The sequence below is a fragment of the Trachinotus anak genome, unplaced genomic scaffold (assembly GCF_046630095.1).
Source record: "Trachinotus anak isolate AG129_WGS33_773 ecotype Australia unplaced genomic scaffold, CSIRO_AGI_Tana_v1 ptg000032l, whole genome shotgun sequence".
NCBI lineage: Eukaryota > Metazoa > Chordata > Actinopteri > Carangiformes > Carangidae > Trachinotus > Trachinotus anak.
The window spans coordinates 15,740,844-15,762,740 of NW_027273883.1; the positions used below are offsets into that span (position 1 = coordinate 15,740,844).

General features: G+C 38.8%; 6 protein-coding genes across 11 annotated transcripts; 3 read left to right on the forward strand and 3 right to left on the reverse strand.

The window, feature by feature from the left end:
* Positions 1 to 915: 915 nt before the first annotated feature.
* psenen (presenilin enhancer, gamma-secretase subunit) lies at positions 916 to 4,058 on the forward strand. Of its 2 annotated transcripts, none has more exons than XM_071470739.1 (4): positions 916 to 1,061; positions 1,466 to 1,547; positions 1,880 to 1,984; positions 2,830 to 4,058. In XM_071470739.1, the coding sequence occupies exons 2-4, from the start codon at positions 1,487 to 1,489 to the stop codon at positions 2,967 to 2,969; spliced, it is 306 nt and encodes a 101-aa protein (XP_071326840.1). In that variant the 5' UTR covers positions 916 to 1,061; positions 1,466 to 1,486; the 3' UTR covers positions 2,970 to 4,058. The 2 variants fall into 2 exon arrangements, with proteins under 2 accessions (XP_071326840.1, XP_071326841.1); XM_071470740.1 differs by having other exon boundaries at positions 937 to 1,061; positions 1,469 to 1,547.
* Positions 4,059 to 4,749: 691 nt separating this feature from the next.
* hspb6 (heat shock protein, alpha-crystallin-related, b6) lies at positions 4,750 to 6,480 on the forward strand. Its single transcript, XM_071470737.1, has 4 exons — positions 4,750 to 4,918; positions 5,058 to 5,215; positions 5,641 to 5,763; positions 5,875 to 6,480. The coding sequence occupies exons 2-4, from the start codon at positions 5,060 to 5,062 to the stop codon at positions 6,037 to 6,039; spliced, it is 444 nt and encodes a 147-aa protein (XP_071326838.1). The 5' UTR covers positions 4,750 to 4,918; positions 5,058 to 5,059; the 3' UTR covers positions 6,040 to 6,480.
* proser3 (proline and serine rich 3) lies at positions 6,390 to 11,550 on the reverse strand. Of its 2 annotated transcripts, none has more exons than XM_071470675.1 (13): positions 11,142 to 11,550; positions 10,961 to 11,069; positions 10,596 to 10,870; positions 10,226 to 10,377; positions 10,004 to 10,095; positions 9,307 to 9,392; positions 9,093 to 9,226; positions 8,699 to 8,934; positions 8,083 to 8,606; positions 7,818 to 8,010; positions 7,085 to 7,256; positions 6,716 to 6,797; positions 6,390 to 6,548 (listed from the first exon to the last, which is right to left on the reverse strand). In XM_071470675.1, the coding sequence occupies exons 1-13, from the start codon at positions 11,150 to 11,152 to the stop codon at positions 6,497 to 6,499; spliced, it is 2,118 nt and encodes a 705-aa protein (XP_071326776.1). In that variant the 5' UTR covers positions 11,153 to 11,550; the 3' UTR covers positions 6,390 to 6,496. The 2 variants fall into 2 exon arrangements, with proteins under 2 accessions (XP_071326776.1, XP_071326777.1); XM_071470676.1 differs by having other exon boundaries at positions 7,116 to 7,256; positions 11,142 to 11,538.
* lin37 (lin-37 DREAM MuvB core complex component) lies at positions 10,262 to 15,750 on the forward strand. 4 transcript variants are annotated; one of them, XM_071470733.1, is made up of 10 exons: positions 10,262 to 10,392; positions 10,985 to 11,110; positions 12,419 to 12,494; positions 12,580 to 12,630; positions 12,796 to 12,831; positions 13,081 to 13,166; positions 13,294 to 13,454; positions 14,230 to 14,361; positions 14,500 to 14,573; positions 15,281 to 15,750. In XM_071470733.1, exons 2-10 carry the CDS (start codon positions 11,101 to 11,103, stop codon positions 15,366 to 15,368), a joined length of 714 nt encoding a protein of 237 aa, XP_071326834.1. In that variant the 5' UTR covers positions 10,262 to 10,392; positions 10,985 to 11,100; the 3' UTR covers positions 15,369 to 15,750. The 4 variants fall into 4 exon arrangements, with proteins under 4 accessions (XP_071326834.1, XP_071326835.1, XP_071326832.1 ...); XM_071470734.1 differs by lacking the exon at positions 10,262 to 10,392 and adding an exon at positions 10,768 to 10,888; XM_071470731.1 differs by lacking the exons at positions 10,262 to 10,392; positions 10,985 to 11,110 and adding an exon at positions 11,554 to 12,176.
* Positions 15,751 to 16,592: 842 nt separating this feature from the next.
* Positions 16,593 to 19,094, reverse strand: LOC139613800 (chemerin-like receptor 1). Its single transcript, XM_071470709.1, has 2 exons — positions 18,648 to 19,094; positions 16,593 to 18,215 (listed from the first exon to the last, which is right to left on the reverse strand). Exons 1-2 carry the CDS (start codon positions 18,655 to 18,657, stop codon positions 17,134 to 17,136), a joined length of 1,092 nt encoding a protein of 363 aa, XP_071326810.1. The 5' UTR covers positions 18,658 to 19,094; the 3' UTR covers positions 16,593 to 17,133.
* A 138-nt stretch (positions 19,095 to 19,232) lies between these two features.
* LOC139613810 (chymotrypsin-like protease CTRL-1) lies at positions 19,233 to 21,714 on the reverse strand. Its single transcript, XM_071470726.1, has 7 exons — positions 21,573 to 21,714; positions 21,248 to 21,351; positions 21,039 to 21,118; positions 20,864 to 20,945; positions 20,583 to 20,763; positions 20,254 to 20,384; positions 19,233 to 19,583 (listed from the first exon to the last, which is right to left on the reverse strand). The coding sequence occupies exons 1-7, from the start codon at positions 21,616 to 21,618 to the stop codon at positions 19,422 to 19,424; spliced, it is 786 nt and encodes a 261-aa protein (XP_071326827.1). The 5' UTR covers positions 21,619 to 21,714; the 3' UTR covers positions 19,233 to 19,421.
* Between the last annotated feature and the right edge of the window lie 183 nt (positions 21,715 to 21,897).

Genomic DNA, 21,897 nt, shown 5'->3' on the forward strand with positions numbered 1-21,897 from the left:
TCCTGATGACAACTAAACTGAATTCACGAATTATTTCTGATTAAGTTTAGGTGGATCCTATATATTGAAATTCAAAATTTCGTATATGCTGTTGAAATGGTCTTGAAGAAGCAGCCAGATTACAAATAATAAATAGGCTATTGGTGAGTTAAATATTGCAAGACATGTTATCATAATAAACGTGTTATAAATCGTATCAACATCATACAAAATACCAAACAGCTTGGTATCAGTGAGGACAATCACACTATTCAGCATGATAGGAACAGTGCATTAATAAAAGTGAAATAGCCTTTGATAAGGAAGACTTAATGATTAATTTATTTAGCCACAATTAAGATCTGGCAGAGGGAATGAGATGCAAAGGCAGATAAAGAGGAACACAGAATTTACAGTCAGTTGTGACGATTAAGTTCCTTACAACCATGATTTATAGTGCCCCAGCTCTACATTGCAATACAGTAGATGGAAGTAGGCTATGCATCGTTGCCCACAAAAAGCTGATAATGAGGTTTCAGCCCATGTAAAAGAGGGAGATCATGTTGCAGAATAATTTGGCTAAGGCAGCACTAGAAAAGTAATTTTAATCTGAACTTCTTCAACAAAAACTTTTTTGTTTTTTTTTTGTTTTTGTTTTTTGTTTTTGCCACTCACATTTTAGATTTGCCCACAAACATTATTATTATTATTATTATCATCATACCTTCCTGGCTACGGAGTTCCCAAACTTTTTTTCTAGAAGGCCTATGGAGAACTATGAGTTATATGTAATGGATTCATTTGAAAATTTTCATTTTCATACAAATCATTTTTCGTCAGTCCATTTGTCAGTCTTTTATTCATATAAAAACACATGCTGTCACCAAACCGTCTGTGGTGGTAACGCGTCACAAACTCCATTTCAGTAGGTGGCGGTATTTGCATGTCCGTGTGTGCTTGTCCTAAACACAACAAAGAGCGAAGACGAAGAAGAATGCGATTCAGAAGACGAAGAAGAAGGAAGTGTTCGATTGTTTCCATTTAATTAACTGACGACGACTTTTTAGCCTTAAAAATACCAGGTAAATTATCACAGTGGCATACAGTTTCCGTATCCTCTAGAAATATTATAAAACGGCATCGCCCAGCATCCGGAGACCGATGTAGTTACTGCTACGGCTGTTTGTAGTAATCGAAACAACCTAATGTTACTCTGCTAAAGTAACGAAATGCTAATGTTAGCATGAGTTGAATTGCTGGTCATCTGACAATGCAAACTAGGTCAGCAAGCACTACAGGGATACCTTACCCCTCGGATTTTATACAGTTTTCTTAAGATTACTTAATTTAAATCACGTCCAGGCCAGTAGAGGATCTTGTTTTAATCGCAGCCATCATTAGCATCACCTCCCTCCACAAATGTTTCATATCTTAGGGTTGGTCTCTCCTGCCGGTTCTGCAATGGAACTTGTCTTTCTTTCTTTAGCAGGACCCAGACGCATTAAAGATGAACCTGGAGCGACTGCCCAACGAGGAGAAGCTAAGCCTATGCCGAAAGTATTATTTAGGTGAGAGTTCTTCAAAATTAGTCATGACAGGATAACCATTGGTACAAACATTTTTATATTTAGTCTTACCTCCTCCCCTTTGGTTTGTAAATTCTGGTTACATGCAAGTGTAGTTGAACACCTGCCTCCATAAGTTATGCATTTATATTAAAATGGTCTGATATAGTCTCATTTAATGAGGGGTGGGGTTGTTGTCAGTGCAGTTCCAGTGACTGGGAGCCTTATGTTAAGTAAATGAGCAGTATAGAGTAGGTTTGCTTAAATTTTAATTCAGTTGTGTTGTAAATGATGATGTTTTTTTTCCCCTTTCTCTTTTTTTTTTTTTCCCACAGGTGGCTTTGCTTTTTTGCCGTTCCTCTGGCTGGTCAATGTGGTATGGTTCTTTAAGGAAGCCTTTGTAAAGCCATCCTACACTGAACAGCTCCAGATAAAAACCTGTAAGTGTCAGAACTTATCTACTATAACTACTATAATACCAGTTGATTTTACACACCATTGCTGCACTTACTTAATTTTACTAAAAATATGTATTCACTCATGAATTCCTAATTCTGTCGATATTAGCACTTTGACAAAGGTTAACTTAAGTTTAAGTTTAACTTAAAATCAAAGGAATTGGTGTACATTGTGTATACGCACATCTGTTTGGATCTATGGGATGACTTTTTTTTTTTTAGGTGAAGAAAGTTTATTAAATGCTTTCTAAGTAGGACTGTTCAATGAATAGGTATAATTTATGATGCTTCTTTATGTACTGTTTTTTAAAACAGAATTCCATAGAAGTAAGATCCAAATGCCTAAAAATAGATTATTTTTTTTTAACTATAGGATTTTGTTACAAGAAAGTTCTAAAAACCATTTGACTCAGCAGAAATGAATATGATTTAGCTTGTGATTTTTAAGCCTTTAGTGTATATTGTTGACATGTTGATATTAATACAATTCAGTGAGAATTATCACAGTATTGATTTGGTTTATACTGCCCATCCATACTCTTAAGCTTATAAGTAGGACAAAATATGCATGGCAGACACTTATTGACACTTATAGACAGCTAATGTTTTTGTGGTTAGTATTTCTGTTTGAAAAAGAAAATACTTTGCCACTGACATCTTTGATGTACAACACATGTACTTAATAAAATGTTGGTAAACAGTATATTTGCAATTTTCTGAGCTGTATTTTTTTTTTAAAGATTTAGGCAAAGTCAGAGCATGATACGATATCTGTACGATCGTTGCTTTAATGTCAAGTAATTGTCTCTCATGTGTTTGTCATCTAGATGTTAAAAGGTCAGCGCTGGGGTTATTCTTGTGGGTAGCAGTGCTCACAACCTGGATCGTCATCTTCCAGCACTTCAGAGCAGAGTGGGGGGAGGTGGGAGACTACCTCTCCTTTACAATTCCACTGGGCATTCCTTGAGATGTTTTTTGATGACAGGTCTTTTGAAAAAATACTAATGATCCACTGTATTGGACCAAAGAAATTTCTCTCTTAAACTACAGTGATTTTAAAGTTTTCATTTTGATTATTGGTTTGATTTCTGGAGCTAAATTCAATGGCTGAACAACACATTAACAGGGCAATCCTTTATGTTTTGAAGAGATAAATGCAGTACAGACTTGGAAATTAGTTTTTTTCTCTTGTCTTGGCATTTAAGAAAGTCTTGGTTTTGGAGTAGGCTAATTAATCTTGCATAGAATATGCTGTTAACTGCCATGTACAGTATCTAACTGTATCTAATGACATGGCTGGATGTGCATTGAGGTTTGTTCAGGTCTTTTTCCTGACTTAAAAATGTTAATTGTTTGTATGTGAGTGTGCACCCAAAACTATTTTTACTTCTGTATGAATGTTGAATAAAAAATTGTACTGTATTTCCTGGGACAAGTCAGAATTTCATACTTATGTTGGAAAATCTTTATCACTCTATTTATGAATCTGTATGGACATTTTGCCTGGTGACTTAGCTGTTTCTCTTTATATACTCCTAATATTTTTACATTGTTACAGAGGTGTCCTAAAGTCTGGACAGTCACCGGCGCCTGTTGTGAAACCCAATAACTTAATCCCTCCAAATGTTCCCACTTCCCTATCATCCTATATGAGTCATAACATAATCAGTGCCATTTTTAGTCACCTCAGTCAAAGCTTAAGTGACAGGTTCCACATTACTAATGGGGAGAACATGTGCCCTCTGACTTTATTGGTGTGTGCCAAGAACAAGAAGTATCAGCACAGGCCTTGTCATGATTCAGGGAGTAACCTAATGGGAGAGTCCTGTCATGGACATTGTGTATTTTTTATCAAATGTGTTAAATTCTATTTGTGTATTCAGAGTGAAGTGGTAGTATACATTTACTCATGTATAATACAATTTTAGGTACTTCCATTTCATTGTACTTAATATTTCTGAGGTTTTTTTTTTTTCCTCACTACATTCTTTTCACATCTTAAATAGTTGTCTAATTAATTTGTTACTTTAAAAATAAAGATTTTATTTAGAAACCATCCAACCAGCTTATCAAATTAAATATATTGTTCAAACTACACTAAAAAAGTGTCAAGTTGATAAAATTACCCACAGGACCACATGTTCTGCATTATGAGTACTTTTATTTTGATACTGCCAAGTAGTTTACATTTTGCTGATGAGGCTTCTGTGCTTGAATATTGACAGGACTTTTACTTGTAATTGATTATTTTTACGGTTTAGTATGGCTACTTTTACTTTTGTAAATGATATGAATAGTCTTCTACCACTGTAAGAATGAGTGATGAGGGGAAAGTGTCTCATTGGTGGCACACGTGGTCTGGCATGTGTTTGACGCCCCTGCTGTCACTGTCTGTCTGACACAGGCTCACGAGGGTCAACAACACCGTCTTTTGAACTTATTTTTGGATAGACCTTCCTTGACAACAGACCTTAAGCATATAGTTCGTAACAGGTCTGATAACTAGGAATAAACTGCAGGCTACAACATTGGTAATGGCTGATAAACACGATAATTGCCAATAAGCCTGCAACAGCTGCGCCACTGGCCAAACAATACACTCTTATCCTATATGGCCCTGCCAGAACACCCAAGGGTACGCATTAGTCCAGAACATAACAGAAGCAAGGTCTCCCATTCCACTATGGATTCCCAACTCATTATGTAACTCCGGTATAAAACTCACAACACAACAGAGTGTCACAGCCAACACCCAGAGGGAGAGGAGCTTGGAGCCAGACAGGCGGACGCACCAGTTCATCCCTGGTGCTCATCATATCTCATTCAGGACTTAACACAAGCGGGGAACACAAGCAGTTAAACAGGGGCTGTCCTTTCCCTCTTGTACACTCACTTGGTCAGGAAATTTAAGAAGAGGTAAGTGCAGTATACTCTGTAGTCTGACAGTGCTGTATGCCTTGTAGTCTGCCTTAGCCTCAGCTGCTAAGTCAACCCTTCTTTTCTAATTTTTATTTGTAATTATTATTATTATTGTTTCTATTTTTCTACTGATTAGAAATGGACTTCATCCTGCCACCTACTCTGCCAGTTGGTGGTATCCCATGGGAGAAAGTTTTACCACCTCTTATTCCTCGGCTGAATGGGACCTATGGACAATATAATTGGTCCCCGAACTTATTGATACCAGAGACTGATAATACCAGCCCTGCAGAGGTAAGTATTTTAAGTTGCTATGATAAACATTTTTTTTTTCAAATGTTGATTGCGTTCATTTTGGCTCAGTACAACTAAATAAAAACTGATATCGAATGGCTTTTTACAATATTTTCAATAGGCTGAGAATCCACTCTATCTACTTGAAAAGTTGCCCCCCTCCCACCCCCCTTAATAGCCTTTTCCAGAATATTCAACTGCATCTACATCTTCAGCAGATGAAGACTCCAAGATGCAGTTGAAAACCCCCATAAAAGTATGACGTAGAACTTTTTTTTCTTTTTAATCAAACTACTGCTTCGTCAACAATGAACTTCCAAACTCAAACACTGTCAAGGATATCTCTTTTTATTTGTTTTAGTTTCTGTGCATAGAGATATTTTATTTGTATATAATAATTCACTAATTTTGACTCGCTTTGGCAGGTGAACTGTGATGACACTGGATTTACAGTTCAAGTTGATGTAAAGCTCTTCAACCCAGAGGACCTCATGGTTAAAGTGGTAGGGGACTTTGTAGAAGTTCAAGGAAAGCATGAAGAAAAAAAGGTTGGTATTCTAGGTGGACCACTCCCAAACTTTTGTTTTGGATTTTGTTTTTTACAACACTTATGGAGAATGTAATCATTTGAATTTGTGTTACTCTCTATCTTTTGTAAGGATGGTCCTGGGTTTACAACACGGCAGTTTAACCGCCGCTACCGAATCCCAAAGGGAGTGGATGCCATGGCTTTGCAGTCAGCAGTCTCTCCAGATGGCATCCTTATCATATCTGCACCTATGCTGGAAACTGAAAACTCCAGATCCCTGACCTCACCACATTAATACCATACACTCAGATCACTCTACCATATTCACCTTGTATGACAGCAAATGCAACAGAAGCCAGAACACGCAGGCAAAACAGAAATAACTTCAGGCTCCTCCACTCACAGCAACACTCAACGTGCCAAAACACACATTTGTCCTGTTCCTGGCACTGTTCTAATATTCCCCGCTCTCTGAGGTTTGTATATACTGTTCTGCTAATATTCATCAATCTTACATTATGTGTCATGGAACTAGTCTTTGTAAATATTCTGTGTTCACGTATCAAACTGCTGCCTCTTTTTGTGCAACTTTTGTAAAATGCACTATATTGTGATTGTGATTGTGATTAATCATGCACACAAACGTATCTCCAAACTCTTTAATGTGGAAATATTTCTTCTGAAAAGTACAAATAAACTTTATTTCTTTTATAAAAATAAAAGTGACTGCATCAAGTGCCTCTTGCCAATGTTCAAGTAACTTGTTTCTCATCCAGGAATTCATTCAACATAGAGTCCACCTCACTGGAATAAAAGAAAAATAAAGTAAGATTATTTTTCTGGAATTTGGGGTGATATGTTTAGATGATTCTAATGAGATTTTAAGACTGACGGCCTTCACGGAACAACATCAATTCACATAAATGATGGTAATCTCTTTGACTAGCCGAGTAATTTCATTTATATTTTACCTGATCTGCTCCTTTACCCATTTTCTCTGTTTCCGGAGGACTTGTAACAAAGGGTCATCGTCAAACTCCTTTTCATCTGAATCTGGAATGAAAAGAAATAAGTTCTGTTGAAGGTAATGATCAGTGAAGGAAAGGGATGATAATGAAATATCAGCATAGGTAGTTAAGACTACCACACAATCGAACATGGAACACAAGTGTTACCAGCTCCACATACAAGCAGCATGCACAACAAAAATAAAAGTTTGAGGGCTTTTGACCTAAAGGGGTTTGGAATGCTGGGAATGGAAGCTATTCATAGGTCAGAATACATTCTCCACAATTAACTACAGGGTAAAAGGTTGGTGCTCTTTGCTGCCGTAAGCTCACCTTCAGCCTCCTGCAGCAGCTGTGAAATGACCTCCATAGAGTTCTGTGTGTTACACGGAGGAACTGGGGATTGTGGAGGTGCAGAGGCAACGTAAGGAGGAGAAACCATAGAGATGGGGGACCTCTGAGCAGGTGATGAATCCACTGTAGGGAACAATACCTCTGAAACAACCTGTCAAGGCCCAATGAGAACACCCTACTGGTTAATACCCTAATACCACAATTGCATTAATATCAGATGATGATGTCTGAAAAATACAAGGTGTGAAGAGTGATGGCAGCGCCATTAAAAAACTAGTAAATGCAGTGTATTTTTAGGATAAGAATGTTTGCCTTTTTTCTTGTCATTTTAACATGGTTATTAATGAACTCATGTATCTTAAATTATTTAATAGGACAATACCTCACATACAGTCCATCTCCTAAAAACAACATGAAAGGGTAGTTTCCCACAAGAACTCAAGTATGGCTTTCTTGGATTTAATAACCACCTCATGTGCATGACTATCAAATCTAAGATGTATAAATCCTCACAAACTACTCTATATTGATCAGCAACATGCTGCTAGCAAGTTATCAAGTTATTAACACAGCAGGAAAAACATTAGGACCAAAGAAGCAGAAAACCTCCCTGCTCTTATATTAGTCAAACTATATCAAGAAGATGAAAGAAACAACCTGAGGGCTGTTGAAGTTGGTAAAAAGAACCTTTGCAGCTTGTGCATGTGCTGACCTGTCTTGAAGTACTGTGGATAGGAGAAGGTGGTGGTGCATGTTCACCAGTGCAGCTCTCACTGGAAAAACCCTGGCTTCCCTCCTGTTGCTGCTGTTCAGCGAACGGCATGACCTTTTTGGGAAGTCTCTGATGTGAAGAACTCTTCTTTGTAGAGCTAAGGCCATCAGTATGTTGTTTGTTCACGGTATATCTGCAACAAATCTATAATAAGCAATCTGACTTTTTGAATTTTGTACACTGTGTGCATGTTTCAATACTTCACCTTGATTTCTTTTGCCTTCTGATGGACATCGCTGTCTCCTTCTCATTCCTCCCTGACTCTTTTGTCTGAGCTTTCTCTTTCTTGTTACTCTCAAACCTTCTGTTGTGAAGATGCCACTCTTCTTTTATAGCTCCAGATGAAGCACATGATGAGGATGATATATGTTCACGAATAGGTTTATCAGTTACGATATCTGTTGAGTTCTCAGGGGCTTGGGTCTTTTTACTGACAACTTTGGTGTGGAACTCATCTACCCTCTGTGAAATGTTTTGTTGTGCAGGAGCATGAGATGACTGGATGGGACAGGGCAATACATCACAGAGTAGATGCATATGTGCAGGAACATGGGCAATACTCTGGGGCTGAGAGACAGAAGAGTCAGAGACAACATAGGCAGGAGAGGGAGGTGGACCTGAAGCTGGGGGACATGATCTGTGGGCTTCTTTGACTTCTGGCTGGGGAGCAATGATGTGTGGAGAGGTATTTTTTTGTATGAAATCAGGAGGTTGAGTACTCTGTTGTTGCTACAGATGACACAAGAAGGAGGACATCAAAATTATTATGTAAATCTGAAATAAATATTAAACCAAATGGAATAAATATCATGAACTCCAACCTTGTAAGCCTGTCCACCAGCTGAGGTAGGGCTTAAACTGGGTGCCCGCCAGCTGAAGGTGGTAGACTGAAGACTGGAGTGTTTCAGGGACTGAGGCCACTCTCTGGCCTGCTCCATCTTTCTCCTTAAACGCCACTGGAACAAGATGTCCTCTTCCGGACGTGTGGGGGGCCCCAAAGAGGGAAGGACAGATTTTTGGGAGGACACAGCTTGAACTGAGTTTGAGCTGGCCTTTGCTGTAAATGTTAAGGAACACATTGCACAATAACACTGACACAACAGCACAGTTTAAAATACCATATATAAGCATACAAGTTGCATGAGAGGGAACAGCACTGTGCATGTTTACATTGGAAGAAGACAAGAACTGTATTCTACTCCACTGTCACCTTACCTGTAGTAGATTTTATTAAACTAGGAATCAAAGGTCGTCGCACTGGCTCATCTATGCTGACTGGAGAAGAGAAATCTGAGCACTCCAGGCCCTCTGAGCTGACAGGGATTGATCCATCACTCAGAGTGCGTTCACTGTTAAAAAAAACAAGAGGTTACTTACAGTTAAAGGAATTAATTAGTGCATTATTAATATTACTAACTGGTCTTCATACCCTCTCAGCAGAAGTCTGCTGGCCCTCTCTTGAAGGTGGAGTATCTCTGTGTCATCAAATTCACTGTGGGAGGTGTCTGACAAAACCTGAGAAACAAAGAAAGGCAGAACTCTCAATAAGCCACAGTTCTGTTCTTTATATTATAATATTAAGAGCACTCACAACACTGTGTAAAAAAATAAAACTAGGTAATTCAATATGTAGCATTTGAGTAAAAATATAACTAATCAATCACATTATCTGGCCTTATATTGCTAACAAATACACTAATGTTCCTTTAGAATTTTATGAGGGTGATAAATTTGACATGAGCAGGCTGAGCGAGCCATAAATGTATCAAACAAGGTTGCATAAGAGATGGCTTCCCAGGCATTTAGTAAACACAGTAGTTTCCAAATGGACATGTGGTGTGGTGTTGAAATGCAAATATTTATATGCACACTTAGTTGGAATAAGGTGTCTCCCTTGCAGACAAACATGGCATAAACCAGGACACGGGAGACCTACTAATCCATTAAAACAGTACACTGAAACAACACAAACAAGAAGAGGAACAATATCTACTTTTTAAAAAACTTTTTTAAGAAATAAATATAAATTTGTAGGTAAGCTAGGTAGGTAAGAAATTTCTTCCAAACAAAACACCTTTTATTTCTACTTAGTAGACAAAGAGAATACAATAACAGGTTACACTCACACTAAGATATCCTCTACATGGGGAAGGGGATCTGTCACGTTGATGCTGTCCAGCTGGACTGAAAATGGCAGGCACGTGGTCATCTCTCAGATCTGGTCAGAGGAAGGGATTCCACAGTAGGATTTTACTAGAAATGTTTACCATCTCCTTCTCAACTTAGGAGCTGGTAACATTTCCTGAAACTCCCTGCATTAAAGATAATGATAATAAGTGAAAATATACCCGTGTCTGTTGTTTTGGTTGGTGTGGAACTGGGGGGTAAAGATGAGGGTGACATCCACCAAAAAGGCAGCTGCTCCTCTCCAATGGCAGAAGCCATCTGCTGGCGTGCCTCTCGACTCTGTGGTCGACCGTGGCGAAAACGTTCTATGTATCTGGAAGACCAAAAGGTCAGTGCTGGTTACAAATAGTTATTCCCACTGTTAAATAATAGAACTGCTGATCTCTTTCTTTTATCTTCCAGTCTTCACATCACAGTTATCTTAACTTTTCACTGTGAAAAAAGTTACAGTTCTATTCAAGAGAATAACATAGGGCACAGGCACTGCTACGTTTGAGGGTATGGTCTTGACTCTGTGAAATTAAAGCATACTTTGCAAGCACTGAATCCTGCTGAACTCCTAGCTCAGAGGAAACCGTGGATTTCCCTGCTCTTTCAGACTGTTTAGGTATCTCCATGTCAGATGATGTTGCAGCGCTGTCAGGAGAAGATCCACAGTCAGTGGTGGGCCAGGACTCTGAAAAATCAGGTTGTCCATCTCTGGTGGCAAAACAGTGTTCACGTCTGACAGATGGCTGTCGGCTCTCTTGGCTCTGAGAGTGTATTTGTGCACGGGATTGCTGGTTTGAACGTACTGGACTTAAAGTCTGCAAAAGAACAAAAAAGTGATAGATATGAGGAAAGCAACATTAGAGTCAGATATGTCTTGTATGTGTGACGTTTACTTTGAAACATACTGTTTTTTTCTTTTTTTTTGACAGGGACTGGTTGCAGGATGGGTAGTCCTGTACCCTTCCCAATCTAGGTGCTGGTTGGAAGGGATCCTGCCTTGTGAACAGACGACCGCTGCAAAAACAACATGTGACCAACTCCAACTATGGTTTCGGGTGCTGTACAAATGTGGTGTTTAGATCTTACCTGGATTTCATGATAGCTTCTGAAAGTCACAGATGGCTCATAATAGCACACAGGAAGAAGCTGTTTCAGTGTTTATGCCTAGTTTTAACTAAACTCTTTGACTTCAGATTATAGCTGGATCGACATATCTGACTGACGGGGTTACTTAGGTCTCACTCTAATATGACTATAAAGACGAAGACCACCTTATCCACTAAAGCCTGTCGAGCTGAGTTGTTGATTTGGCAAGTCCGCAAAAGTAACCATGAAATCAAACGAGATGTACGGATAAATCAAGCGGCTACAGCAAGCATTTTAAAGATATTTCCATCCATTCTACGAGTCCAACTTTTCGACTAAAAACATAATTACTTTTTGTGCCAAAGTCACAGTCTAATATTATCGTTGAACACAGAAGAAAGCGTCACTGTTTATGCCGATCGTTATTTACTCCAAGACGTCCAGCCAATAGACGCCGAGTTTAATATGATAGACGTGACAGTTACCCAATCACGTAGGAGGTCCTTGCGGCACAGGCGCCAATCAGTTAACAGGAAACCGGCAGCGCGCGGAAGAGGAAAGTCTGTAAAGGCTATGCGTTCGTTAAAAATAAGCTAAGTTAGCAACGGCAATTTGCGCTAGTAAGTGCTATGGTTCAATATAATAGTAAAACGACTATTCCAGTGTATCTTTCAAGTGAATGTGGGGAAATCACTTGGACTAACTGTCAGTAAATTAATCGTTATAATAGGTAAAGTTGGATAAAGTTGGGTTCTCGGTCTAGCGTTGACGTTATTCAATGGTTATGGCTAACGCATAACCGCAGCTAGCTAGCCAACGTTCAAATTAGCAGGCAAGCGTCCTGTATCGGTCGTACGTTTTGTAGAGTAGCATCTGTTACAAGTTGTTATCGCCGTAAAGATATTTCACTGAAGGACGGTGAACGTTTGGCTTTGAAAGCTGGTGTGTTTTTTTTCCCCTGTATTACCGTGCGGAATAAATACGTTGGAAAGGCGGAGACAATGCATCACGTCAAGATCAAAACTGAAAGGCCAGGTGAGAGCCCCCTGCCTCCTAGAGATTTTCACGAAAATATTCCATAATGATGAATTTGTCAGCGACTCCAAAGTTAATTCGATTTACAAGTCTTCTCGACGAAGACTATTGCATTTAGCATTATATTCACTATTCAAATTCAGGATGTTAATATCACCTACATTAAAAAATATAATCTCCTTATTGTGGGTTTAGTTAGTCATTTCTATAATTGTATACAACTTTTATCATGACTTCTGCAGATTTAGAGGGGACTGGTGCTCGCAGCAGATTGGATGCTGTGTTAAAGGGATTGGTTGAGAAGAGTGAAAATGAAAGGTCAGACAAAAATTATTATTTTTGATATCAAACTTATCATTGCGATTACTGTCCAGTCAAACTAATATAATTTAATTTTGAACAGGGAGCAAAATGAGGGGGACACTGGAAAAATATCAGCGGATTCTTTAAACAAGTATGGATCCATGTTTTGGATTTCAGTCTTATTTGTAGAATTTTGTGAAATTAATGATATGCTGTGGTTGGTGCTATGGAGTCACTAAATGTGTATAATTTCAACATAAAACATTTGTACTTTTATGATAAAATTGATAAGATTGCATTTTCTTACTTTTTCTAGGGATTTGTCTCCATCATCTGTTGGAAAAAGGCAAGTGTATGTATTTTAAATCCTTAGCTAACGGTGGCTCAAAAACACTTCCACATTTTTCTGTCTATTATTTGTGGCTGAAAAAAACATTTCAATGTGGGGCTCCTCTGTCAATGTGTTTATCTTATACATTTAAACATTGTTCCCCTACATACAGCAAAAAATTTATAAAATCATACAAGAAGCAGTGACTTTTGTGAATTTTCAGGACATGGTGTAAAGTCTTCACTCTTGTTTTGATTTTTTTTCCCCCAGACCTTCATCTCGATTTCCACAGCATCGGAGGAAGAAGAGAAAAGAGATGGATGAGGGAATACCAGAGAGCAATCAGCATAAACAAAGTAAACTTGCAAATACTGAAAATAATTCAACAACAAATTCCACTGTAGTGTTTGTCCTTTTTGTCCATCAGTTTCTTACCTTTTTTTCATCTTTTCTTGCTATTCTTTGTCTTTCTCCATTTGCCAGATGCTTACATTATTAAGTTGTTTGATCGGAGTGTGGATTTGGCTCAGTTCAACACCAGCACCCCACTGTATCCTATCTGCCGCGCCTGGATGAGAAACAACCCTTCTGTTCGAGAGCCTGCTGCTTCCCCAAGCCCACCACACAGCATGGTAGAGGAAGAGGTGAGGCTTTACAGTTATGTTGGATCATTTTAATTTTATGCAATATATGCAAACATCACCAAAAAAAATTAAAATTAGTGTGGCCAATTGCTCGGGAGGGAGTGGGCTGAAGGGATCATAAACAATAAGTACTCCAATGCTGATTATTGTTGTTTTCCCATTTCAAGGGAAATGGGGGCTATAATGAGAAATAAGTACATAACAGAGAGCTTTTGAAAAATGTGCATCGTAAAATAAAGGGCACAGCTATACTAGACTCTTACAAGCCATTAGCACCACTCTGCCTCTGTCTGAACAGTATAAGGGCACTCCCTTGTGGCTAAGCAATATAAAGCTGACAATGAAGATTATTAGATTATTAGATATTTCAGTTGTAATTTTAAGTGCTTTGAGCAGCACAAAAAAGAAATTCCTTCCCTATGTTTGGTATATGTCTCAGCAGTAGATATCTCAGAATTCCTACAAATACAACTGAAACTGCATATGTGTTTAAACACCACCAGTGGTAAGTGTGAAAATGTTTAGTGTTTAGATTTTGTCAGTTAGTATCATTAGTATATCATTAATTCTGATTATTTGATTACTGAGTATTACATGATCATTTTGATGTCTTTGAAACAGTGAAATTTATTTACGAGAGTACTTACAGTATTTTCATTCACAAAATAATTTATAAATCCTGAAGATGGCATTGGGGCATCATAACACCAGGAATAATTTTGTGTGAATGGGTCGTCCACTGTGCACCTTTTTCTCATGTTTGTTCTTTTGCCAGGTCACAGACATGATCAATGGTAAAGGTCAGAATGTGTACAGACTCCCTCCTCCATCCTCCTGTCCAATCAGCACCTCTGGTGAACCCATCAATCTCAGGATCCCACATACTGAAAAATCCACTGTTACCAAGGTTCTGTATAATATGTGCATGAGAATTATTGCTTGCATTGCAATATTAGATTGCAGATGTGTATTATTAAATCAAGTTCATTAGCTGATAAGTTAACTAATAAACTATAACTAATGAATCCATTTTCTCTCTACACAGTCAACAGATTCAGTTCCTGTATCAGGTTCTCTCTTATGTGACCACATGGAACGCTGGAAAAAGATAAGGCAAAAGTATGTTTTCATGAGAAGCCATTTGTAACCTGTACCTTTTTGTTTTTGTTCTCATTGTCCTGTCTACTGAACACAGCCCATTTTGAGGTCAAGTTTTTCCCATGGGTATTTTGTGTCATTTGGTGCACAAGGGGTAACAAGCCGTTGTTATCTGATCTATACAGTGCATTGTTCTTTGTGAAAATCCACAAGGAGCCTGAATTGAAAACAAAATGATTTTCCAATTGTTTTGTTCTCAACAGAAGTAGAATTTTAAAGTTGTTCTTTTATGCATTTCTGCATCTACCACATAACTATAAACAAGCTTCATGTCATTTAGCATTCCTACCATCCTAGATAAGCTTGCTGAATGGTGAAAAAAAAAAAAAAAAAACCTTTGACAACTTTAGAGTTGTACTGGGTAAGAACATGAGGGTGTGTATTCTCACATTAGAAACAGGAAAAAAGTGGTTTCAACATGAGATTTGAACAGTTTGAACAGCTGAGTCTAACGAAATAAAAATTATTTACATTTAATCCTGAAATATTTAAAATTGTGATTTACAACAACATACTTGAATTCTTACTGTTACAGTCACTACTGTTGAGTCATGATGCACAACTTGTGTGTGTGTGTGAGCGTGTGTGTTCAAGCAAGGAAAGAAAAACCACTGAAACATCCAAATGTTTTGAATGAGTTGAACTGACATATTGGTCTTTTTTTCCAGATGGAAGGAGTGCTCCAACAAGAACCAATTAAGATACAGTGAAAGTATCAAGATCCTAAAGGAAATGAAGGAGCTTTATGATCGCTAACTAGCCTCCCTGTAGCTCTCGACCACAGAATGGACTTTATGCAGTTGGAATGGAGCCATGGCGTAGAACTCTGAACGTCTGAAAAGACCTTCCCTCTAAACTATCAGACTCAATGGAAAGTATTAACCGAACCTGGAGCCTTAAATAGACCATATGTCCTATGCATTGCAGAATTTTTGTTTTCTTTTGAAAGATGTTGAAGTCTGATGCAATATATTGTCCAGAAATGTCTTCTCGAGTGATGTGAGACTTATTCATAAAAATTCTGTGTATATGTCTGAGTAAATTAGCTCTGCTCATCAGTAGTTTTTTTTCCACAAAAACTGTGACTTCTGTATCCTCAACATTAATAAGACTGATTAAAAGCCACTGTGGTCTCTTACATGTTTAGATTTGGGCCCTTTTTTAACCCAGAAGAGGTGGTGACCACAGCAACCACGATGAATCAGCAGTGGTTTCTCTTGCTGCGTTAAGCCACAAGAGAGTTTAATATATAGTGTGATATTCACTCATTCGTTTTTTTGAATAGTAGCTTGTCGGTTCTTTATTAGTCACCTATCCAAGCCAGAGACCCTTAATAACTGCAAATGTAATTGTGGTTACATTTTGTATTCTAAAGTGAAGTGTCAATTAATAAATATGTAATTAAAAACATGTTCTCTGTTGTAAAGTCGCAGATGTGGAATTACAGAAACTACAATGCAGCAAGAGAGAGCTGAACTTCCACTTTCATCTGTATTACACCTTATCAGATTTGAAATTAGGCGTTGACTTAAGTTGAAGTGCTGACTGCAGTTTTAGCACAGTGAAATCTAAATGCAATGAACACCATAGAAACTGTAGCCTGTGTTTTGTTTTTTCTCCAGTTGGGAGGGAATCTATATCTATGATCCATATACATTAGTCTGCATAAGCCACTGGCAAGGAAGATATTGCTAACTAACTTGGATACTTACAAAGCTACTGCTATATTCTGCAATACCTGTAGAATATGACTGCAAAACGTGCTAGAGTAGGTGTCAAGCTTTTGTGTTTCACATTATGTTCCTTTTACATTCAATCATTTCAAACAAACACTGTTGATTTGCAGTGTGCATCAGAGACTGGTGTAGAGAGTATGTTTCATTTTTGCAAACACAGGTAGCCAAGCATACACCACTGTGGTTCCGTGTGAAGATGAAGCACTGATCCGTGTTTGTCACGTAGAAAGAAGCGAACACCCCATCAACAACACGTTTTTATTCAGCGTATGAAAGCTCAATTATTTAAATATTCTCTTTTGTGAGAGTATCATGAAAGCTGCTATGTCGGTTAACAAGGGTCAATAAACTGCACTGTAAAAAAAAAAAAAAAAAAAAGAATCAACATAAAACTGGTCTTTTCACAAAATGAGTTACACAGTTCTATCACAGTACAATTACAAATTACAGAGTAATTCACTTCTAGATCTTAACATTTACATCTTGAAAGCCGAAGTACTTTTATTATGGTGTTATTACACACCGGGAGCTATGCGATGTAAGAGAAAAAGTTGAATTTGTATCAGGTGAAACAAAAATAAGGATTAGAGGAGCCAGAAGTGAAACCCCTTGTTGGTGATCAGACACTTAATGAAAGAAAAAAAAAGAAAACATTAAAATCACACCTTGCAAATGCACCCATTTATGCAGTGCACAGATTTACAGTCTCGATGAATCTGATATGCAGTTTTCAGACTGTGATCTACTTTCCTCTCCACTGATTTCGCTGGCAGGATGTGGCGGTCTTATTCAGTGCTCAGTGTTTCCCTCTCCTCGTTCACGACCGTTTTGCACTCCGTGAAGTTGAAGGAAGTGGTTTTACTTTTCCCCTCTGTAGACGCAGAAGAGTCGGACTTCCGGGAAATCCGTGAGAGGTGGGAGGACAAGGAGCGAGAGGACATGAACGACAAGTGGTCCTCGGCTAGTGCACTCTCCAGGACAAAACACACGGACTGCTTGAGCTTCTTCTGGAACTCATCACACATAAAAACATAGAGGATGGGGTTCAGGCAGCTGTTCAAAAAAGCCAGATACATAGTTACAGGGCCTGCAATGCTAACAAATTTCCCGACTTCTGTTATACTTCTGTACTTTATTTCTATAAATTGCACGACATGGAAGGGCAACCAGCAGATGAAGAATGCAAAAACGATAGAGAAAATAATTCGGCGAGATCTGCGACTCCTCGTCCTCTGCAGGCGCCTTGCGCGGACACATATGGCCACATAAGTGACGCATATCACCAGGAATGGGATGAAGAAGCCCACAACAAAGCGAAAAATGATGAGAGTCCACGATGGTGTGTCCTGCACATAAGCACAAAAGGTCTTCCCGTAGATTGTGCGAGTGTCGCGAAAGCTTGCGTAAGGGGTGCTGCAGAGGACAGCAGCCAGCCATATGACCGCAGTTATGATCTGAGCCTTGCGCACGGTGCGCTTGTTTTGCGCCCACACCACCACCCAGATGGACAGACAACGGTCCAGACTTATGGCCATCAGAAGAAAGATACTGGCAAACATGTTGACAACACCCACAAAAGAGTTGAGCTTGCACATGAAAGATCCAAACTGCCACTGGTATTCCTGAGAGGCACTCACGATCAGGAAAACCAGGAAGGCCGTAAAGAGGAAGTCAGCCAGGGCCAAGTTGAGAAACCAAACGGAGTTAACCGTTCTCTTCATTCTGCAGCCTGTCACGTAGATGACCAAGCCATTGCCAAGGGTCCCAACCAGACATATCACAGAGTAGATGACCACATTGGCTATAGTCATGTATCTGGTACTTGAGCCTGCCTCAGCTGCTTTACTTGTATATGAAGTGTTGTTGGCTAATGGACAAAAGAAGAAATGTGTTTTTAGAGACACGTGTTACTTTAACACATTTTGCAGTAAGCAAAACATAATAATTTGATTACTTTTATAATCAGAATATGTAGATTTATTTTTATTTATTTAGATTTATTTACTTTATATGATTTTAAAGTGTTTAATCATTGCATTTAAAATGTTCTGTGCAACACTAGCTCCCACTGTGGTACTAGACTTAGTTTGGAGGTCACAGAATACTTTATGAATAAATTACAAGTCGACTTTACCTTTGATATTCAATTTCTGTTGTCAGCAGAAATTATGACCTATTAACTAAGACAAGGTTTGTACATAACTATTTTAAGTCACTTCAACAAGAAATAATAGCACCACACCTTTCTGTTAATGCAGCTTAAAAGCATTACAATTATATGTTTAAAATAATTTCTTACCGTGCAACATTTTTCTGGTGTGATGAGAATCTGTCTTTATTCTAAGCTGATCTTTGTCTGGCAACGCCTGTACTCATCCTCTCTGACTCTGCTTACTCCGCCTTCTCAGTTAGTGTAGCTGCCAATAAAAAACAATACTTTTGCTGCTGCCATGCATATGCAAGAAGCTGTTGCAGTGAGTGGACAGTACAACAGGAACCCTTGAAAATACAGGACTGCATGATCTTAAACCTACTGCAGTGAATAAAACATAACTCTTCTAAAGTCTTAGCAAAAGCTGAAATAAGCTCCACAATTGTAGTATTTATTGCTGGGCTCTTATGTTATACACGTAATTATAGTGAAAATTATTCATTTTTTTCAGATCCCCTGTGCAAAGACCTAAATTTGTCTTCTACTCTATGAAATGCACTCATCTTAGAGCTTCATAAACTACTTTCCATTTGCAGTTTAATCCTTATCATAAAATGCCTGTTTGTTGTATGCTGCACAGGATACCTTTCCACACATCTCACCCAGTCACACACACATACATGGTACACACGCATATCAGATGCAAATGAATGCAAGACATTGAACCAACACTAGTTTTCATAAGAGTTATATTTTATGCACACTTCCTCATAAATGCACCAGTCATAGCATAGAGTGTCTGCTAACATTCAAAGTCAACAGCAATAGTGACTTCCTTGTGTTAGTTAGTGTTGATGCTGTAAAGAATCCCTCAGTGACCACAGTGAGAAGCACTATGATGTGAAGTGTTGAATGATGACGTTAGTTGGAAGCAACAGTCTGGTCGATCCACCTGCGCAGGTAGGACACACGGGCATACACGGCAGGGGCACGCACGTTGCAGTTAGAGGTACCCCAGGACACAATACCTACAAGGTACCACACTCCACTGTTCTCACAGACCAGAGGGCCACCAGAGTCACCCTAGAATGACACATATAATTGAATAAAAGCTTGCATCAAGCTCTTGATGTTGCTTGATAGTAATGCATTTAAGGGACATTGTGTCCTACACAGCTCTCTACAGGATGTGGGTTGGCTTGCCATTAGTATCAAATAACTTTCATAACGGAAAAACAGAAAAGCTGCAAAGTCATCAATACTGAATCATAAGATACAGTAAGTTATGCTTTTGCCAGCCAGTCATCTGCAAGCCATTGGTCAACGATGAAGTAATAATTGACTTTTCTAGTTGTTTGTTCGCAAAATCAATAAATGGTTGTTTTTATGTATTCTGTGCATACTGAATTACCCATTATCAATCTGGATATTATGTGTACATAATTTGAAAATGTTTAAGTAATGATTCATTTACAAATGACTTCTTAATATTTACTATTAACAGTTTATTAATCATTAATCAGATGTTATCAATAATTTATAATTTACTGCTTAATTGCTATTAACTAACGCTTATAGATTACCTACATTTGTGATATATCAAGAAATAATTTGTCACTTGCGAATGTACAAAAATCATTTGGTAATTATTACTTCATTATGAACAATTGGTTTATATGTGACTTGCAGTCGTTTTGAAGAATGACTTATTTTTCCTGCAAATGTGTATTTTAGGTTTTGATATGGTTGTTACCTGACAGGAGGACACTCCAGAAGCACCAGCACAGATCATGGCATCAGTGATTCTGTTATAACCCCAGTATTGCTTGCACTGAGCAGGGCTGAGCAGAGGCAGGGAAGTCTGCTGGAGGTAGCGGGGACTTGCTGAGAAGGGAGAAGAAATGGAGAAGGGGCTAGCTACACAAACAAACTTTTTACAACTTTCTTAGACAGGTTTAGTAAACATTTTGAAGTGCCTTTATATTTTAAACTGTGAAATTGAACAGTTCCTACATGCATGAGTTTATGTCTGTTTGTAAATTTACCCTGTGTGTAAGATTTAGAAAGCATTCTCTCACTCACAGGTTTGGCCAGTTCTGCCCCACCCAGTGGTGACACATTTGGTTCCAGAGGGGATGTTGGTGCTGGAGGAGGCCAGGCACACAGGAGACACACGGGATGTCATCCGTACTGGGGAGGACAGCCTCAGAAGGGTGATGTCATTGTTGAAGTTCTGGGAGTTGTAGTAGGGGTGAGTGATGGCCTGGATGGAGAGTTGAGCATAAATCATTTTACTTCATTCAGGCAAACCTTTACATTTTAATAAAGATAAAAAAAGACTTTTTTGGTTTTGTGTTGCTTACCCTGGCAATGTTCATGACCTGAATTGGCTCACTGTTGTACTGACGATCATGTTCTCCCAGAATAACACGGTGGCTTCTAGGACTGTAGAGAATAATAACAGTCAGAAGAGTTATTAGAGAGATGGCAGTGATGGGAATTTGTCATGTGGATGTGGGACATATCAAAGTTACTTACGACACACGGCAGTGAGCAGCAGTCACAACCCAGTACTGGTTGATCAGGGATCCTCCACAGAAGTGGAATCCTGTACCATCCTAGGATTTAGAAGATGCATATTTAAAGTGTTTTCCTAATGATTTTTTTCCCCCTGAATTACCCATGGTGTTGAAATGTTAGCAAAACTACAGTGGCAGTGGGTGTGGAAAGTGCAATACTTAGGCTACCTGGAGAGAAACCTGCCAGGGCCAGGACCCAGACACAGCCGTCTCCCCATTTACAATCTTGTTGTATCCGCTCACTTGGGGCTTGATAGCAGGCACTCCACACCCTGAGGCCCAATCACACAATTAAAAAATGATGTGCTTATCCCAACATATGGCAAATGCTGTAAATACTAGGAAGTGTTAGAATGTGTTGCATGATTTCTTGCACAAAGTGTTCATTCCTATTGTATGCAAACAGTGAGATGATATCTTCAGTTGCTACTGTCACAATGAACTTTCCCCACAGATAAACGGATTATGTGTTGGTAAACCATCAGACACTCACCCAGTGCAGAGGCCACAAGGGCAAAACAACTGATGAGCAAGAACATGGCTGCCTCAGCGATTTCACGTCCCTGAGTCTGACTTGTGTGCAACACTGGCTTTTATATGTGTATCTCACACACTTAGTTGTGTGTCACGCCATACTCCAAGTATCTTCCACCTCCACCCCCCAACCACCCAATGGGTGTGGTAGGTCAGGGAAGAGAACATCTGGTGATAAGCACCTGAGATGACTTCTAACTGAAACGTTCACATACTCAGTCTAAAGCTTGTGTTTGTCCTGTTCTTGTGCATTTTAGTTATGACCTTTAGCAAACAAATGTGTG

Bases quoted from the DNA above. Each gene is read 5' to 3' on its own strand.
- psenen (XM_071470739.1), top strand. From the start codon at position 1,487: ATGAACCTGGAGCGACTGCCCAACGAGGAGAAGCTAAGCCTATGCCGA. The intron at 1,548-1,879 runs GTGAGAGTTCTT...TTTTTCCCACAG, and splicing joins ATGCCGAAAGTATTATTTAG to GTGGCTTTGCTTTTTTGCCG. The intron at 1,985-2,829 runs GTAAGTGTCAGA...TTTGTCATCTAG, and splicing joins ACAGCTCCAGATAAAAACCT to ATGTTAAAAGGTCAGCGCTG.
- proser3 (XM_071470675.1), bottom strand. The intron at 9,227-9,306 runs GTATGAAGACCA...TTTTTTTAACAG, and splicing joins AGCAGACTTCTGCTGAGAGG to TGAACGCACTCTGAGTGATG. The intron at 6,798-7,084 runs GTGAGCTTACGG...TTTTCATTCCAG, and splicing joins GCTGCTGCAGGAGGCTGAAG to ATTCAGATGAAAAGGAGTTT.
- lin37 (XM_071470731.1), top strand. From the start codon at position 12,143: ATGCATCACGTCAAGATCAAAACTGAAAGGCCAG. The intron at 12,177-12,418 runs GTGAGAGCCCCC...TGACTTCTGCAG, and splicing joins GATCAAAACTGAAAGGCCAG to ATTTAGAGGGGACTGGTGCT. The intron at 14,362-14,499 runs GTTCTGTATAAT...CTCTCTACACAG, and splicing joins AAAAATCCACTGTTACCAAG to TCAACAGATTCAGTTCCTGT.
- LOC139613810 (XM_071470726.1), bottom strand. From the start codon at position 21,618: ATGTTCTTGCTCATCAGTTGTTTTGCCCTTGTGGCCTCTGCACTGG. The intron at 20,764-20,863 runs GTAAGCAACACA...CTCTCCATCCAG, and splicing joins AGGTCATGAACATTGCCAGG to GCCATCACTCACCCCTACTA. The intron at 19,584-20,253 runs GTAACAACCATA...GTGTCATTCTAG, and splicing joins CTGGAGTGTCCTCCTGTCAG to GGTGACTCTGGTGGCCCTCT.
- hspb6 (XM_071470737.1), top strand. From the start codon at position 5,060: ATGGACTTCATCCTGCCACCTACTCTGCCAGTTGGTGGTATCCCATGG. The intron at 5,216-5,640 runs GTAAGTATTTTA...TCGCTTTGGCAG, and splicing joins ATAATACCAGCCCTGCAGAG to GTGAACTGTGATGACACTGG. The intron at 5,764-5,874 runs GTTGGTATTCTA...ATCTTTTGTAAG, and splicing joins GAAAGCATGAAGAAAAAAAG to GATGGTCCTGGGTTTACAAC.